The 19711-nt window shown below is 43.3% G+C and overlaps 1 protein-coding gene across 2 annotated transcripts; it reads left to right on the top strand.

Moving 5' to 3' along the window:
* The first annotated feature begins 5823 nt into the window (after positions 1 to 5823).
* Positions 5824 to 13345, top strand: SLC25A29 (solute carrier family 25 member 29). Of its 2 annotated transcripts, none has more exons than XM_084520119.1 (4): positions 5824 to 5969; positions 6989 to 7032; positions 11779 to 11862; positions 12485 to 13345. In XM_084520119.1, exons 1-4 carry the CDS (start codon positions 5936 to 5938, stop codon positions 13226 to 13228), a joined length of 906 nt encoding a protein of 301 aa, XP_084376245.1. In that variant the 5' UTR covers positions 5824 to 5935; the 3' UTR covers positions 13229 to 13345. The 2 variants fall into 2 exon arrangements, with proteins under 2 accessions (XP_084376245.1, XP_084376246.1); XM_084520120.1 differs by having other exon boundaries at positions 5854 to 5969; positions 6989 to 9162.
* The last annotated feature ends 6366 nt before the right edge of the window (positions 13346 to 19711 follow it).

Raw genomic sequence — 19711 nt, 5'->3', positions numbered from 1 at the left:
TCCTTCCCCAAATGCACATGCAAAAATTATTACCATCTTGGAAAGCCATTGTAGCACCAGCACAGGCCTGAGAACACAGGTGGGACCTATGAAGAGAGAAGAAAAGACCCAGCATGAAGGGTGGAGGGAGGTGTTTGTGTGGGGTCACCTGCCTTCATTAGCTGGCTGCTTAAAAGAAACATGACTAAAGGGGAAAAGACAGAGCAGTTTATTTCCCAGAAGTCAATATACACCTTTGTGCTTGAAATTAGAGGTAATGCTGACTCTGGGCAGCTTTTTCCTGTTTTGTGGCCTGCTCATTTCTCACCTGCTCCCAGGGGAGCACCAGGGGGATGGTTATGGAGTGATATTTTAAACAAGAGGCAAGACAGCTGGCTGTGAGCAGGGATGGATTCTTCCTCAGGATGGCCAGATGCTGACCATTTTATCACAAGTTCTGCTTCTTCCCCCTACCTTTCCCACAGATGGGTGCACTGGAAACTAACTCCCTGAACTAAACACACTGTGCACACTTTGCAGAGGCTGAGACAAGGAACAGGAGGCATGTGTCAGACCTTGACCCCTGCTGCTTGGAGCTGTGAGGGTCCTGCTTTCCAGAGGGAAAAGTGTGCCCAGTAATAAATGTGTTTCCACTTCACTGGGATAAAGCATGGAAAGTTGGAGCTATACCAGTCTTTTCAGGATAGCTTGCAGCTCACAGCACACCAAGACACCCTCTGCCTCTCTGGAGCTCAGCACCCCTGGGGCTGAAGGGTTTCGCAGTCTGGGATCTCAAGCGGGACATCTGGGGGTGTCTCCAAGACCCTGTCTGTCAGCAGGTCTGTAAGCAAAGCAGCTGTTTCATCAGCACTTGACTCTTGTACAAATGGATCGGTTGCAGCTCATGCTTTTAAATACCTGTCTTATCAAGGGATTTTATCAGGCCGGGAAGTTTCAACATTTGATATACAGTACCTTTGAAGCCAGTGGGATAGTAACATCAGAGAAGACCTTAAAGCCATCCAAGGTCATAAAGTTAATGGATAATAAAGACTTTTAGTCCACTACAAATAACACCATAGCTGCTCTGCCTTCAAAGGCAGCTGCTTCCTGAGGATTTGGAGTATCCTAATGACCTGAGTCAGTAACATAACTCCCAGTGGTGCTATGAATGCAACAGTGCTTAGGAAAACTAAGAGAGTGGACATGGATCCACACAAGCTCAGTGACTTTACATGGAAAAGACAGTGGGTGTTTCCACAAAGTACCTCAGCTTCTAAGGTTTTCTTTCGTACTTAACATTGCATCCTAGTCTTTCTCTTATTTCACTGTTTTGGTTTATTTGTTGTTGCTTTAGATGGTCAGCCACTTGGTGAAGCACTAGCTGAACTTTAAGCCTGGTTGTGTTGGACTTTGCAAAATGAAAGATTTTCTTTTCAAGCAGTTTGCTAGTGTAGATGCAACACTCATATGGCTGCGTGCTCATGGCCACCCACCCAGGTTCACGTCATAAGCAGGGTACAGAGAGATGCTGCCTCTGACAGCCTTTGAAGCTTGATTCATAGAGCCAAAGTAGGTGTTAGAAAGGAGAAGTGCAGCCCCAGCCCCAGCTCAAAATAAAGAGAGAACTAGAGAATTGGATGAGTTGCTCTGGATACTGTCATGAGCACTCAAGTTGTGATGATGTAGTGATGCTTTAGCTTAGGGAAAAAAAAAAAAAAAAAAAAAGGCCAATGGCAAAGGGCTATATGAAAGGAAATTCTCCTGACAGCTGGTCCCAGAGCTGACCAAGTCCCAGTGAAACTCTGGGGAGCAAACAGAAGACCCCCCAGTCCCATCACTCTCCATATTATAGTGGGAGATGTCTGCTGGGACGCTGCCAGTTGTTGTTGCCAGACTCACAAACAAGATTTCAAGATTTTATAACATCTGGATCAACACTATGTACTTTATTGCACACTACTGATACCAGGATTTTTACAAGCTTATCATAACCTCACATTTCTATGCCATTCCTAACTTGCTCTGCTTTTGCCCTTTCTCTGTGTTTCATTTACCTGCAGCATTAGTCCTGCCCTGATGCTTCTTTTTTCTCCACCTCTCCAAATCTCTTCCTCTCCCTACCTACTCTCCCACTTCCCACTTCCAGGTGTCCATGGAGTTCACCTTCTCCCAGATCTTGCCTGGGTGCCACCAAGGTCAAAACGAAGCTGACAGCAATGCTTCTTGCATGAGAACCAAGTGAGAACTGTGCTCCTGCCTCGCCCTCCAGCATCAGCCACAAAGCTTCTTCCACCTGCACAGCCACAAAGCTTCTTCCACCTGCACAGCCACAGTTCAGACCAAAAAGGCAATGGGACAAAGGGAACAAGGTCTTTTAAGGATGACATTAAACTATAACTAATCTTTTCTCTCAGGCTGTGTGAGCTGGTAGGCCCTCTCTTTGGTGAGTTCACATTTCACTGTCCAGAGAGGTTGCTAAATCCTTCCCAACAAGAAATCAAGAAAAGCACAAGCTTTCCTCACCCCAACTCTCCAGGGAACCGTGCTTGGCTCTGCCTCAGCAGAATGAAAAGGAAGACAGCCACAGCTGAGCTGGATCCATGGAGCCTGAAGGGCACAAGAGCTCCCACCAACGCCTGAGTCACGCCGTGAGCCGGAGGCGTCACGCATCAGCGGGGTGGGCACAGGATCAGACACAGCTGCTGAACTGCCTAGAGAAACAGCGTGAGTGAAAAGAGACATCAGATATGGGTTTGTATGAGTATCAGTAAGCTCTCTTCTGCAAAACTGTATCTTTACTGCATGCATGAGGCCCTGGATCAATAGGCAAAACATCTGGCCTAAGTAATAGTGACAAATAGTGAGAGCTCTATGACTTCCTCCCTTTTATCACAGAGCTCCTACAGGCATCACACACAAATACAAGCACCTACACAGGCTCACAGCTGTTGTCCTCCCTACAGGGAAGCTCAATAACCTCGCTTTATCCATAAACTTTGCCTCACAAACGTAACTCAAACAGGAAAAAAAAAAATCCAGGGAAGAAAAAATGAAGAAAAGGAAACCCCAGTGTGGGATCAAGTCCATGTTCATCCCTTGGTCAACCAACTCTTGAGGTCTCAAACTTTTTATCAATGAGCCCTCGATGTTCCCTGTGCTAACTTACGGAGTGCCCCCACCCTCTGCAACTTGACATCTGTGCCTGCCATAGTGGGGTTTGGTAGCGTTAAATGAATCTTATTACAAACAGCTTGAGCATGCAGGGACAAGACAGACCTTCACAGATTACAGCAGCCTGGGAGGGGCTGCACATACACCAACAGCAAGGTCAGAAACCCAGTGATCCTGACGAACTGGAAAAACCATCTGGAAAAAGCAATTTAGCACGGACAGCTGGGAATAACTAGGTAAATAGGAACTGTGCAAGTACAAAATTGTTGCACACAGCTGGTCTGAAAAGGGGCTGGGCATATAATGGGTCACTGGCTGCCCACAATTCAATGATAAAATGTTATGGGAGAGGAGAGGAGAGGAGAGGAGAGGAGAGGAGAGGAGAGGAGAGGAGAGGAGAGGAGAGGAGAGGAGAGGAGAGGAGAGGAGAGGAGAGGAGAGGAGAGGAGAGGAGAGGAGAGGAGAGGAGAGGAGAGGAGAGGAGAGGAGAGGAGAGGAGAGGAGAGGAGAGGAGAGGAGAGGAGAGGAGAGGAGAGGAGAGGAGAGGAGAGGAGAGGAGAGGAGAGGAGAGGAGAGGAGAGGAGAGGAGAGGAGAGGAGAGGAGAGGAGAGGAGAGGAGAGGAGAGGAGGCAACTCTTTTATTCAGATATATGAACAAGCGTTGTCTGCAAATACCCAAAGGAATTGCCCGTTACTCATTCAGGAAGGTTTCAGGGAGCAGTTCAAGGAAATCCAAATCAAATGAATAAAGGAGGCTAACAAGAATCTGAGATCAAAAAATAATGATCACTATAATTCAGAGAAGAAAAGACTAAGATTTGAAACTGTCTTCAGCTAACCTAGAAAGTGTCTGCAAAGAGAGAGGAAATAATTTTTTTCCCCTGCCCACTGTGGGCGAACATTACAATTACGAAACACTTCTGGTGGAGAGGGTAATTCCTGTGAGGCAGATTGCCTGCCAGATCAGAGGATTGGAATAACAGATTACAAACACTTAGATAAGGCATGTGTTAGGCCAAGCTGATCCTTCCAAGGCTTGAGCTACAAGGCAGATGCGTACAAAGGAACAAGTCTAAGTTTATGGGACTGCCCGGGGCTTTCTGTCTGGTTTCAAGCACTGGCTTCAAGAGCATGGGCTCAGCAAGGCTGCAACTCCCTGTTGGGATGTAGAATGGTGCGAGATACAGCAGGGCTGGGGGGCTCCCAAAGCCACCAGAGATGCAGCCAGCAGGCAGGGCCAGCCTGCTTACAGGCTCTCTGGCAACAGCTGCTCAGCCCCAAATGGGACAGGTAAGGGAATCCATCAGGGAATCCAACGTGTCTGGGAGGTGCCTGGGTGTTTGGTTTGATTCGACAGTGTCTAGGGATGAGAAGGAACCCAGCTGAGTGTCCTGAAGATTGCAAGAAGGCATGGGGAAGGTCAGGGATTCACCAAATGGTTTGCATGTCCATCTTATCTGCCTGTTAGCTGTAAAGATGGTCCAAGAGCTGCTAAGTCTGTGACTGGTTCTTAGGACTTGGTCTGTACTGGCAGTTTCAGATCTAGTCAGCAGCATTCTTGTCTTTGTTGTTATTTTTTTCTTGCTTTCTTTGCATAGAAGGTAAAAGCTGGCTTCATTATTATAAAGTATTCCATTGCAAGTATTTTTTTTTGTCATTGTAGTGAGCTGCTACAAGTGGAAAAAGACAACTTTACAATGGAAAACAATGGGGGGGGGGAAAAAAAGAGAGAGAGAGAAAAAAAAAAAATCAGGCTCTTTTCAATCTGCTTCTGGAATTTATTCCCTAAAAGCTGACTTTGCAGGCCTGAAGAGCTCGTGTTACTCTAAACAGAGCTCGAGTATTCCTCTCATTGTTCGAGGCCACTGGTATTGCCCTTCCTCAGCCCATTGCCTGCAGAAATAACAAGAGGCTCAAAGGGAGCGCCCTGCTGGGGCTGTCAACAGCTCGCTCGTCCCCTGGGAAGCCTCTGGCATCGGGCACCTCGATCCTAGGCAAGGTTCGCCAACGGGAAAGTCGAGTTAATGCACAAATGGGAGAAGGCTACGGGAGGGGAGAATCGGGTAAACATTAGGGTTGGAAAAGAGCTCCAAGATCATCTGGTTCAACCATCACCCTGTTATCAATGTCACCCACTAAAACGTGTCTCAAAGCACCAGGTCCAACCTTTCCTTGAACACCCCCAGGGACGGTGACCCCACCACCTCTCTGGACTACCTGTTCCACTGCCTGGCTACTCTTTTTGGGAAGAAACGTCTCCCCAAAAACCTCAGTGAGTCCAGGCGTGCGGGAGCCACATCTCAGCGTGCGGTGCACCGGGGCTGAGATGCTGTGCAGGGAGGATGCTCCCCAACCTCCCATTTCGATTTCTCCCCTAACCTCGGGTTCGGAGCAGGTTAAATCCTCCGGATTCAGAGGGGATGAGCTTGGAGGCGACGGGAGGGGAAGGGAAAGGGCGCTGAGCGCCCTTCCGCGGGTCCTCCCCCCCCCTTTTTTCCTTTCCCTTCCCCTCCCCTCGCCCCATCCCTGTCCCGCCCTTTGCCCGGAGCCTCCCCAGCCCGGCCTCCAGTGGCTGAGGACGGCGGGGGGGAGTTGTCCTCCTGCCCGCCCCCTCGGAGGCGAGGCCCCGGCGCTAGAAAGAGCGGGCGGCGCGGCGGGCGGCGGCAGTGCGCGGAGCGGCAGCGCGCAAGGGCCGGGCCCCGCCGGGGGGGGGAAGGGGGTGGAAAATTAAAAAAAAAAAAAAAAAAAAGATTATACATATATTTATAGGAGGGTGCTGAGCATGGCTCTGGATTTCCTCGCGGGATGCGTCGGCGGTGAGGCTAAAAATAATAAATGATATGGATATAAAATTAAAGGATGGGGGGAAAAGGAAAGGGGGTGGCGTGTTTTGAGAGCTGGGAGGGGGGGAATGATAAATGTTGTGCCCCTCGCCAAGCCGGGTTTGGGCACGGGGAGGGAGGGGAAGAAGCGCCCGTGGCTTCCTGCAGCGAGGGGGGGCGGCAGCGAGCGCTGGGGGGGCTCCGGGAGCTGCCCCCCCGCGGGCGGTGGTGGAGGGGAGGATGGTGGAGGCATCGCGGGGCTCACCCTGCTCGCCCCCCTGCTTGTGGCCTCCCCTCCTTCCCCCCTTTCTATTTTTAGCGGCTGGGAAATCGCGTGTTGGATGGGGGGAGCCACGTACCGGGTTTGCTCGGTTGGTCGCGGTGCTCCCCTGGCACCGGGATTTTTTTTGTGTCTGCTCAGCACAGGTCTCCCTGTGGCCTCGCTGTCAGCGGTCAGAAGCGGGTTGGACTTCTTTTGGTTTGGGCTCACAGCAGCGTGGAGCTAGCAGAGCCCTTGCTTTAGCTGGTAGCTGTGTTTTCCTGGCTGATAGGCCTGCATGTAGCTTCCAAAAATCCCTTCGGTGCTATAGGAAGGCAAAGACAGCCCTTCTGCAGGTGCCACTGACCCATCTGGAAAGGCACCGGGCAGAGAGACAGCTATTTCTTCCTTCTTTAGAGGCGCTTCCGGGTTTTCTACGCTTCACCAGAGCAGGGTGTTGATGAAATAATTTGCTTTAGGGGCAATCTGCAGTTTCTGCCCCCTGCGCTTGCCTTAGGCTGAGGCCAGGACCTGCTGCCGAGCATCCCGTGTGACGTGGCGCTCCCCACAGTCGCACAGCTCGGTCCCTGCCTGGAGCTCCCAAGCCTGCCAGAAGCATAAAGGCAGCTGGTACTGGCGTGAGGGAGCACACTGTAGGTGTCCAGCCTCCTGGCCTGCCCACCACGCCGTGTGCTGCTATCCCAGCAGGGAGCCGGGACTGCTGGTCACAACCATGCTGTCTGCTTTGTTTCAGGTGCTGCCGGAGTGCTTGTCGGACACCCCTTCGACACCGTCAAGGTGGGTTGATGACGAAATATTTTTGTCTCTAAGTAGGAAACTTGATGTTTTTCCAAGGAGCCGGGGAGGAAAAAAAAAAATCCCCAGATGTTGTAGCAGCATAAATCTGTGATTGAAAGCTTGGAGCAAGCCTCTGGAGCTATGGTTCATAGACTTGTAGCCTCCAGCCCTTCAGAAGCGAACAGATTCCCTGTATGTATGTATGATTCAGCCCTGTAACATGACCAAACGTTGGCCCAAACCACAAGTTCGTCAGTGCAGTAACATCACGGCATTTGAAAACAGGATCTTGCATTTAACTTCATTTTATTCAAAGCTTGCTTTTCTGCAGCCCTTCACCACTAACTGATAGAACTGCCTCTACCCGCACTTGTAACTCCAGCCTACTTTGTCACTAGATGGAAAGCTTTATTTCATTTCCCCCGAAGCTCTGCTGCTTACTCCTCAGGCATTAATTTGCTACACTAGCCAGTGGATGTAAGTGGGCAAAAATCCACAGCATGATGCTTGTCTGGGGCCTTTTTTTTCCCTTTAGGTACTGCATATGTATCTCTGAGGTGTTGTAATATCCATATTCTGTAACTTCCCAAGTTAAAATCAATTCTCTGTTAACTGCATGCATTATGCACACTAAGGGTAGCTAAGGCCTGCTCAAATATATGATTTTTGGAGGATTTTAAACCTCCTGAGGCCCTTCAGCCAGGATTCCCAGGGGCCCGAGCCCATTTTTCAGAGCAGGATGATGACTAAAGTCGCTTTTTGGCAGCCTTATCTAAAGTCTCTGACTGGAAGAATAGACCAAGGGATGCCAGTATGCTCACTGCTAAGCTAACAGCAGATCACTTGACTGCAGCACACAGCATGCCACCCGCCGTGGCTATATTTGGAATGCCTCTACCTTACTGAATTTAGCTGTGCAAAGGGCTGATAGTATTACAGGGGTCATCACCATGTTATGTTCCCTAGCCACGTGGGTGAATCGATGCAGAAAGAACAGATTTTCCTAGCAAGTGGATTTTAGTCCTTGCTAGTCAAGTGCAAGCTGCTCAAATAGTTAAAGACTATATGTATGTTTCTGACAATGTTTGACTGTTAAGTAATTGGGTTGAATTAGAGTAAATATTTTCAGGAATGGTGCTATCCAGACTTGCATACTTTTTTTCTGGTGGTACAGGGACAGCTGTCTCCTCTCCCCCCATCCTGGCCAGTTTTACATGCTTAACTTTCGGTGATGGGTCACTTCACTGAAGCCAGCAAAACTGCTAAAACATTATGCTCAGGCTAAAGTTAAGCGTGTGTGGGGTTCTTTGTTTGTTTTTAAAGTGGAACAGCTTATACTGCATGAAACTAAACATTTAAATGACTGCAAAACTGGGGCTCCCATGCTAGTTCTGGCAGATGTATTAATGCAAAATGGATGTGTTGGCTTAAGACAAAGCATCTTGCTGTACAGTAGAGCAAAGCAGTTTGTTTCCAGATGACTTTAACCCTTTTTATGAAATCCAGTGTGGAACACTGCTTTCATACTACTAGAAAGGATAAAGTTATCTACCCTTTGTTAGAGAAAACACTAATGTTTGTGTTGTTAGCTGGTGTAGTCACCCTGTATGTGGGAAAACTAACAATATAACCATTTATTTTTTTTTAAAAAAAAAGGAAAGAAAAAATGCATAAGTTGTTGTATATGTATATGTGTTAAGAATTAACTCTATTTATAGTACTGCAGTGTTTAAAGGGCTAGTTGGTCACCCCCTTAGACTTTAAATTTTTAATATAACTGAACAGTGGGAAAGCTTCTTAGATAAGCCAGAATTTTACTTCCACCCTGACTTTTAAGCTTTTTTTTTTTTTTTTTTTTTTTTTTTGCCAGTGATCATGTTCCACAAGGGGGAGGGGGCTGGTGGGACACGCAGAGAGAGCTGGAGCCTGCAGGTCAGGCTGAGAAACCCGCCAGCGAGCTGATCTCAGAGCTGGCAAACTTCTTATCCCTGGTTTGTTGATGTGATGTATAAAATTGCTTTTTTGCTTTTAACTGCCTTTACTTTCTGAGCTAGGGGCTGTCTTCATTAACAGCAAAAGTGTTACTTTGTTGTAGATGAGAGATAAGCCTCATCACGGGAGAGTTACCTAGTAAGTATAGCCCAGGTGAACACTTCTGTTTCTCTCAGTCTTAATTTATTCCAAAATGTAATAGTTCAAATAAAGCTCTGAAAGACTTATGAAGCTTTTTTTCCTTTTTAGTTTTAAAGTGATGTGTCCCTCTTCTACAACTATGACATGGAGGGAGCGGGGTTTAAATATCCCTTTAAAAATGAAAATAAAAATGTAAAGTCTTATTCTGAACCCTCTTTCTGGTATGCATTTCTCACTGTATGCACTTCCACACAGTGGCTGTAAAATTGAATTTCAGGCAAACTGTTGTTGAGGTCTTATCCACAACATGTCCTTGGAAGAAACTTCCATTGTTCAAACAACTCTATTTCACACATCATTAATTGTTTGGACTGTTAGAAGGTTTTGTTTTGTTTTTTTCTTTTTTTTTTTTAGTCTTGAGTACCTCTGTGCAAGTTTTTAGCAATGTGAAATTACAGTATGTTACTATTGTACTTAAACACTCGGTAACAGTGGTTTCAAATAAGACAAACAAAATAAAAGAACACAATGATTGTTGGCAGATTAATAGAATAGACAGTTAACCTTTGTAATTGATTCATCCCTCCTATATGTATACTCACTAAATTACAACTTGTTGAAGTTAGTATTAAAACACAAAGTTTCGTACATGTTCATTGTCTCATCTGGCAGCCTGTAACTATGGTGCCAGTTTGCACCCTAATGTGGTCATTATTGTTTAAAGCAAAGAGCTGCTTTTCATTCTTAGGCCTGATGTGTCAGTACTTAACTTTCTGAATATTTAATTCTACAACATTACAGTTGGTCAATATTTCACATATCATTTACATAAAGATAGTATGCCAATAGGAAACTCAACCTATATACAGACTATCTATGATAATTCTAAACTGTTAAAGATAACTGCACGCAAAAGTAAGAAGGTTCCTAAGCTGTAATTATTTCAAAGTTTATACATTTGAAAGTCACCTGATTTTACAGCTGGGGTTTGAAATAAAGCAATAAATTAAATTGAAATTAGGAATAAAACCATAAATGAAGTAAGACCTACATTTTGTGCAGTTCTGACTTGTTAAGGTATATGACTTTGCTTATGGGTCTGCTTCTTGAGCAGTTTTTTAAAAATCCACTACATCCTCCCCCATGACTTTGAATTTAAAAAAGGATTTATTTTACTTGAATTCTACTCTAAGCTTACTCTCAATTTCAATTCTAAGATGTTTTAAAACCTTTTCCATCTTGGAAGACCCAAGGTGATCTCAGCCTTAGAGTATGGCTAACATAAACTAATGTGCATGCTAAAAGGACACTAAAAACAAAAGTTTAGATTTACAAAACATGAAATGACATTGTAGTAATGTCAAAAATGCTGACACTATTTTTTCCCTTGAAGAAAGCTAACCTTAATAGGGACTTCTGATAAACCACATCCCCAGATGGTTTCTAGACCCACATCATCTTATTTCATTGTGGTGGTGTTGGTTCTGTTATTATTTTAGGCAAAGGGGGATAAAAAAGAATTTAAAGTCAGGAATTCCTCACAGAGACCTAGTAATCCCTTCTTTTGTTCAAAATAAGAGTCTTGAATTTTTTTTTTTGCCCTGGAGTTGCAGCAGCAGTAAATGGTTGATAAGCATCTTCCCAGGAATACTGCAGCCCTCCAAGCTGGAGATGAAAGGCAAATATCTAACTTCACCACTCCAGCGAAACCAGCTTACTGAGTTGATTGCAGCGCAGAGTTTTGGATGTACTAAGTAACTTTGAGCCTTTCTGTTTGTTGAAGTGTGCTTAAGGCAAATTAGCAGGAAAACCTGAATTGGACTTTCACATTAAAGGTTAAAGAAAGAACTAGAAAATGTGACTGTCTCCTAATGTCATCAGAAACAGTAGCATCATCTGTCCAGCAGGCCATCCCATGTCAGTTTCAGGAAAGTTAACTTACTACAAACATTAAAGGCTTGAAACAGCCACACCCTTGCAAATTGTTTGCTTTCAGCAAGTTAAAAAAACAGACTTAAGATTTAAAGGGAGGAGTGACTTTTTATTATTTTCCTTAAGCAACTGTAAGATATCTTGTCTCTTCCCATCTAACCTCTGAAAAAAAAATCTGATCTCAGTGAAGGGCCCCAAGCCCAGTAGCCAGAAACACTAGGTGTGTTGTTGTTGAAAGTTTCCAGCCTTTTAAATCATCCCTATTTCATGCTTGACTTATAAATAATTTATTATAAAATGCTATCAGGTTTGTACAGATATTCCTTAGTGTGGACAGAAATATTCTTGGCAGCTAAAGAAAGCACTTGTTGTAGTCACTATGGGAAAATCTGAAATTCTAGAAAACAGCGTACCCTGTTGTATTTCCAGATACCGGTTTTCTAATTTTCACAATAAGTTAATAACCCTTCTCCCTTCAATTTTTTTTTGCCCCCTGCCCCTCTCCAAATAATTAAAAACATTCTGTAAGTGTTTATAAATGATTTTGCCACATATGGCATTCCAGTGTCCAGCCTTTGCTCTTGCATATACATTTCTATAGCAAATCTCCATACAAGTCACTAGTTTACCAGTTAAGCTGCTCTTGCCATACACATCAGTATCTCATACAACTTTTTATAGGTTCGCCTACAAGTTCAAAATGTAGAGAAACCTCTCTACCGTGGGACCTTCCATTGCTTTCAGTCCATCATAAAGCAAGAATCTGTAAGTATGAAGTTAATGCTTTGTGTATTTTGAAACTTCATATATATTTTGTATGAGAAGGGAAGGAAAGCTGCTCAAAAAACCTACAAATATAGATCAAGATAGATCATAGATCAAGAGAAGAGCATACTCTGAACCTCACATGACCACAGTGCAGATACTTTAGTCTTAGCACGTAACTTTTCCATCAGCATTTTCAGGCTTGGTAACTTAAGTTTAGAAGTTCACCAGATAGTAAGTTGGAAGTTTAAATTTAACATTAACATTGAAAAGTTAACTTTTAAATAACTATATATTTGAATAACTAATTTCCTGAGAATGCAAGCAATGAGAAAAGAAAATGGTGTGGACTTTTTTGTGGGCTTTTTTTTTTTTTTTTTTTTTAAGCTTTAAGACCATAACTAAAAGGTTGACTTTGACATTTGTACCACTAAAAAACATTTAGTTGTTTGTGTCCTAGGCAGTGATGTACAAAGCAAGATTAGACTGATCTTCTGGCACTGTTGGGAAGTTAGAGCACAAGTAAGAGCCAGAAAGGACATTTTCTGCACAGTTTCAGGAGGCTGTCAACACTACTGTTAAAAAGTTTGTTTTTGTGTTTTTTTTTTCCTTCTTCCATCAGGCTTTTGGACTTTATAAAGGTATTGGGTCACCAATGATGGGACTTACCTTCATTAATGCCCTTGTGTTTGGTGTACAAGGAAATACCCTTCGTGCCCTTGGCAAAGACACTCCTCTGAACCAATTCCTTGCGGGGTCAGCAGCAGGGGCTATTCAGTGCATCATCTGCTGCCCCATGGAGTTGGCAAAGACAAGAATGCAGCTACAAGGAACAGGTGAATACAAACTAAAAACGAAGAACTATAAAAATTCTCTGGATTGTTTGATCAAAATCTATCGAAAGGAAGGGCTGAGGGGCATCAACAGGGGCATGGTCTCCACATTAATAAGAGAGACTCCAAGCTTTGGCTTTTACTTCTTGACCTATGACTGCATGACCAGGTATTTAGGCTGTGAAGCTGAAGACAGTTACGTTATTCCCAAACTGCTGTTTTCTGGAGGGATGTCAGGGATCGTGTCCTGGCTCTCCACCTACCCCGTGGATGTGATCAAGTCCCGGCTCCAGGCGGATGGCGTCGGGGGTGTTACACAGTACAACGGGATCCTAGACTGTGTCAGGAAGAGCTACCACGAAGAAGGCTGGAGGGTCTTTACAAGAGGCCTTACTTCTACACTTCTCCGTGCTTTTCCTGTCAATGCAGCTACTTTTGCTACTGTCACTGTGTTCCTAATGTACATGAGGTCGGAAGATGACCTTCGGGAATGTGAACCAGGTCCGGTAATCCAGCAGCCTTCCAGTCTGTGAGCACCACCTGTTTGTTCTTGACCCAAAGCCCAGCTGGTTTTTTAACTGTAAACAGTCGATCCGCACAAGTAGTGTAAATGTATGCTACCTGTATAAAGAATTCCTAAATGTGTTAAATTAGGATTTCATCTCATTACTTGTACAAACAGCATCCAGCCTTACCAAGGACTTAATATCCTGTAGTAGCCAAGTAAGACGGGGACCTGCCTTTAGAAAGTACTGTACAGTTGTGGCTCCAGAAGAGGATCTGGAGAATCTCAAAGTACCAGGAATCAGGTTTTCTTCCACCCATGTTCTGAATGACTGAGCTGAATTGAATGCAGAGATGTCTGCAGAAAAGAAACGCTTCTTGTTTGTAACAGGAGTAAGTACAGGCCTCCAATGTGAGATAGGGGGAAGGAGGAAGTTAAGTGTTAGAGGCATTTTGCAGGTAACCCTGAACTGTTTAAGACATGGACTAGCATTCAGCTAGCCCTGTTGTGTTTTACTTTTCCTCTGCTTTTAAGTGTCAGGTTTTTTTAGTAGCATCATTGTTCATACTGGTTTGCTAAAGAAATAATTTGCTTCTAAGCCAATCCCTTGCCTTTCAGCTTTGAATAAATATCTTAAGCACAAAGATAGCATTTGCACTTATATGCAGATGTGGCTTTACATTTCAAGGCTAGTAAGGATTTAGGGAAACTCAAAGCTATCCAGATCAATATTATCAGCCTTCACCTCTACTTCTTGTTTGGCAGGTGCACAGAGCACATTGCCTAGTTTCAGACCAAGCAGACTTTGTTCTTTAAGTTAATGCAACTTTGTGCCACCTCACCCAACCTGCAACCTAGCCGCCAGTGATGTACAGAAGTCAAAAGTCCTACCTGTGTTGTTGCGCAAAGTGTTTGTGGGTGTAATGTTAGCTTAGCAGCTTGAAGTACTGTGGAAATACATACACCTGTAGACCTGGAGGTTTCCTACCTTTCCAGAAAATAGGGGTGCGTCTGTAATGGCTGGTGTTCGATACACTTGCATTATGCTTTTAAAGAATACTGATGTCTATGTATTTAGTTACAGTGCTACTGGAAAGAAGATTGAAAAGGGTTTTGTAGATTTTCCTTGTTACATGAATCCGCTGTGATTTCTTTTGTAGTAGTCTGTTCAAGAGGGATTGCTTTCGAGCTATGAACAGCTATTTAGTATTTGAAGGGAGAACTACACATATTTGGCACAAATAGCCAGGAGAAAGGAGTGCATGCGGGTTGAAAAATGTTCTAAAAATGTATCAAGCTAGGTCAGTAAGTACAGCTTCTTACACTTTCAGATGGGACACGTGCAATATGTGTTTAATTTAAATGGATTTTTTTTTCTAAAGAAACCTTATTTCATAGCATTTTGCACTGTAACAAAATATGCTGGAGAAACCTGTAAAACTGGTATGTCTTTTTATACCTTGAAGGTATGTTGGGTGTTTTAGTGCCTACTTGCACTGAGATTCAAATTGAATGTTAAACCTGTCTACTAAGCTGCACATGCACAACTCACAGCAAAGACCATTTACACCTTTGTACAGCAGTCTGGAATGATTGTATATAAAATTGAGGGAATAAATTTGTAAAAAAAAAAAAAAAAAAGTTGATATCAGTTCTTTAACCTCTTATGTTTTATTCAGACATTTCCTTGTTTTAAATCTAGCTGTCAAAAGGGTGGGTTTTCTGGCTTTTGCCTGAAGAAATGTGTTCTCCATCTGCCTTTCATGCACCCCTGGGAACGAAAGCATCCCGCTCTGGCTTGGAGCACATCAGGTAGCTGAAGCAAAGATGGAAAATTGCCTCACCTGGCCTCTTCAAAATGATCTTTTCAGCAAGTACCTCACTTGAAGCTGACAGAGCTACAAATAGAACAGCCCTGCCTTTAGAGCAGGCAGGGCACTTGGACCCATCACACTGCATTTATTTGGTCTAAGCAGAGTTGAACAGCACCAAGGCTACACAACTGCTGCAGGAAAGGCTAGGGTCCCTGCGCATTCATAGCTGTCAAGTACCAGGTCTGAATCTGGTGTGGTTTTGTTTCTAGCTCTTCAACATTTCCATGTTCATTTAGGTTTTCAGGGAATTTTAACAAAAACCATCAATACTGGAGGCAAGGAAAAAAAAGCCATGCAGGAAAGCAGGATGTGGTTACAACCGATAAAAAAAAAAAACACATTGCTAATAGGAAGTTATATCAGGGACTGGCTCCCTCATTGGTCTTTTCATATAAATGAAAGAAATCCTGTCAAAGCATCAGAAGAGGGAAAGGCCACCCCTTCCCCAGCTAGTCCTGATGAGGTTCTAGTTAAGCACATTGTGTTCTCTCAGCAGGAGGAACAGCTTTGAACTGTGGAACAGAAACAAATACTTGGAATAAGCAACGAAGTGTCTTCAGAAAGACAGCCCCTAGAAGGCAGTCAACTCATTAAATCAAAAAGGCTAAACAGCATTTTACTCACAGTATTCACTAAAGCATTCTTTACAGAAATCCAACCATATGGAACTTGAAGGAAATAATCAGAAGCAGGCACTGGAGATTACTGATACTGTGTGATGAACAAGTTTTAAGGAGAGGGTAGAAGCCAGTTTTCAACCTAGTCTGATGTCAGCTGCTTGAGATCTGTGCTATTTTAAATATTTAAGTCAAGCTAGAAATAGCTTCAGCCTTTTTAAACACAGTTCAGTTCCTTCCTACCAGAAGTTTGACACGTTGGTCCATTTAACCAAGTCAGAACTGTTTTCTGCCTCCCCAGACACTCCCACAAGTATCGTGGCACTGGGTGGGAGAAGCTCCTCAAGAACAGAAGGGAATAGGAAGGTAAAACTCAGTGAAAGGTAACCTACCACCAAGTCCTAAAGCTTTACTCTTATGATCCACCCCGTAGCAGGGTGGGTTATACAAGTCTTCCAACTTAGAGCCACAAATAGGTTAGTATAGCAAATCTGAGCTAAAATTCCACTCTTCTGTCTGTCACCATAGAATTTGTATTTTTATTTGTCCTCTATACCTTGACTTTCTTTTCATCCATTAAGCATCTCACTACTTTTTCAAGTGAACTATAAAAAAAATAAAGTGATATGAAAATGTGTACATTGCAGATACAGGACAGGTAGCATATTGGGAAAATCATTAAGACTTAAATAGGAAAATTGACCTTGCAGAGAATGGAAGTGTTTGTTCTGTGAAATTAAGCATATTTACTATCATGCTGGAAAATACGTGTTAACAGCTGTTGTTATAGCCAGACTTTTGATATGTACTTAGTTAAAGAACAACTTAAAGCCTAGAAGCTTGCCAAATATCATTAAATTAGCGGAAAGTGCAATGAAACCTCTTTCCTACCAGAGAAGGAGCCATGGAAAATAGAAACTTGCTGAAGGCAACATACCATAGCAAGCACTGCAATCGTGGAGTGAGATGAAGGATATAAAGGACCATCTGACTCTGGGAAGCACAGAACATGGGGAGGGAAACACAGATTCTTGCTGGGTAAAACATAGTGGAAATAGGTTTTGAAATCCTGAGTGAGATGACTGCTTGTTTCCATGCTCAGTGTTCAGGATGTTACGCATGTTCATGGGCACTGGAGGAGGAAAGCAGAAGAAAATAAGCTATTTTCATCCTTCTGGTGCAACTATTTCACAGTCTGTATCACTGCTGTCCTCACTGATTATAAAAATAACTTGCAACTAATAGCAAGCAAAGAAAAAAAAGATTAAAAGAGAGATCAACATAATATGCATGATAACACAAATGATATGCAGTAAAAGCTTTGTCTACTTCTGGGTTATCAGTTTTCACTGATTTGACCTAGAATGTGATCTTAAGCTCCACAGTTTGATCAACAAGAAATAAAAGCAAGCAAGGCAAGGTTTGTTGTGAAAAATAATAGCCTATAAAAATTCAGAAGAGGAAGAAGTGTTGCTAGAGCGGTTTCGCTTGGCTGGACTGAAGTTGGCATGAAAATTAGCTGAAAAACAGAGCTCCTGCCCTGCCAGAAGGTCAGAAATACCAAATTTGACTGTGAGATAGAGGAAAGGCTGGCCTAAAAGCACTCACCTCACTGAGCACACTCCACACAACACACTTGCTTTCAGTAGCTGCACCTGGCTCTGAAGAAAGTCTGGGAAAGCTGGCTGGCAGCGGGCAGCTGCTATCAGGCCAGGTAGGCCACAGCCTACTTTTGGGTAGCCCCTAAGGGTAAGTTTGGCTAGGGATGACCCAACACACTGTCCCAGGAGGACACAACGCACGGTGTCACCCCCTCACCCCCAAACACACCAGGATTTGCTCCGGTTCTCCCATGAAGGTTATAAAGTGTTTCTCTCCACGGGGAAAGCTGGCATGCAAGACCCTCATCCTTCCGAAAGGTCCCCTTCTGAGAGAAGCACCGTTGTATTTTCACCTAAGGATGAATCTACAACACGTCATTTTCCAAACGGGCTAGGAATAAAATTCAAGTTTAGTAACTTCAAGGAGCTAAGTAAAAGTAACTCTTACCCCCATTTTCTCCAGGCAGAAGTTCCTCTTGTTTTCTCTGCCTGCTCAGAAAGGAGGGACTATGCAGTTTCAGTGTACACTCTTGGGGAGTGGGGAAACAAAACAAAACAAAACACATACCCAGAACCAGATGCACTTCCCATAGCCGTTAAGTGTGTTAGTTCAAAGCCTAATGCTCTTTGGACTAATGTTACAGAACTTCTCTTTTAAAGAAAAAATTCTCTATCCCTAACCTATGCAAGAAAGAAAACGAACAAAAAACCCAACCAACATGAAACAACAATAAACAAACACAAAAGAGCTCACATGACAAAAAACTAAAAACCTGCCACAGTATTATTCCTTACAATGCTGTTCCACACAGCAGTTTTTGTAAGTCTTTTCAACCTATGGGAGTCATTGGATTCATGTAAATCCACTGGAGGTTCAAAGCACTGGGTACCTCGCTATGGGATTAACATTACAGATAATTAGTTACACCTTTGCCATGTATGGGGGGCTTCAGCTCCATTAATATTGACAGGGGAAAAAAAAAAACAAAAACAACAACACATTAATAATCTAGTCTGATACCCTTAAACTGAGATGCAAGAAATTTTGAGACGCTTTAAAGAAAACAAAGGTATTTCAGTGAGTCTTGGTTCTTAACCAGAATTCATATCCAAAGGCCAAATCTTCTGTTTTGCTGGGAAAAAGAAATGTGTTTTAACACAAGCTGCCTGATGCCCCCTGCATGAGGCAGTCACTAATTTTGCAAGCCAAATTTGCTATTGGCAACACTAGCGAGGTCTCTAGCGAGCATCTTGCAGCTCTGAAGGACAGCTGACTTTATGAGCCATTAAATCACTCCATAAACCCTGTAACAGCAATAAAACAGGGTTTTCTTACTCTCCTGTACTAGTGTGTGGGGAACTTACTTTGACACTGTTATGTTCAAGACACCCTACACACAATTTCTGTGATTCACAGGGGCACCCTGACACTGCTTTGTCTGCTGGTACAAACTCACAATTGACAGCCCTCTCTTGGCAAACTGTTATTCAGGAGTATCTATACAGACTAAAATAAAGCATCAACATAGATGCTACTTTCAAGCCAATTAGAGGGAAACCACATTTAAACCCATGAGAACACTTAATACAGAAGTGGCAGCAAGAGAACCACCCAAAAGTCCTGCAAGGACTCCAGGGGCTCTCTGCCTCTTCCCTGCCCTTCCAAAATCAGTATTTCTACAGAATTTCAGGTTTGCTGCTGAAGGGTTTCCGAATTACACAGGAACCCGGTGAGAACAGCAATTCACAAGAGGAACCTTACGTCCACATCTGAATACACAATAGAGAGCAAAGCCCGTTAGAAGAAATGGTATCCAACCAGCAGCCAATCTTAGTTTTTCTGTCAAAAGGAAAGTAAGACTTCAGGAAAAAAAAAAAAAAAAAAAAAAGAAAAAAACACAACTGGAGTTGTCTAAACAACAATTACTATAAGTAAATTTACTTATTTGCCTAAAGTAGGAGAAAATACATAATTTTGCTTAAGAGAAAGTCAGGACCTGAAAAAAAAAATAATCAAAAAGCACTTCTGAACTGCTGAATCTAAACTGCTGTGCTTTTTCCAAAAGAAAATGTAATGTTCTACATTACTTCCACAAAAATAGATTAAAAAAAAAAAAAATCAAGCAAAACTACCTTAATAATACAGTATTGTGAATATACATGAAGTTGCCTAAATTGATGCAATTTAGGCAAAAAGAAAGAAACTAAGGGACCACAGATTAAATTATTACATTACCTTACAAAATGAAGCTAGTAGCCATCCAGGTGGCATTTAAGCATCACCGTAAAGCCTTTTCCACTACTGGCCTTTTTCAACTTGACACTAGATCCATTCATAGATCAAAACAAATACTGAATCTCCTGACAATTCAAGCACATATATTCCTCCATTAAATTTTGAACCTTTTTGGATCACTGC

Source organism: Aythya ferina, assembly GCF_964211825.1.
Source record: "Aythya ferina genome assembly, chromosome: 5".
Classification (NCBI taxonomy): Eukaryota; Metazoa; Chordata; class Aves; order Anseriformes; family Anatidae; genus Aythya; species Aythya ferina.
Note: the sequence above shows the minus strand (reverse complement) of the source record. Positions and strands in the feature narration are given on the sequence as shown.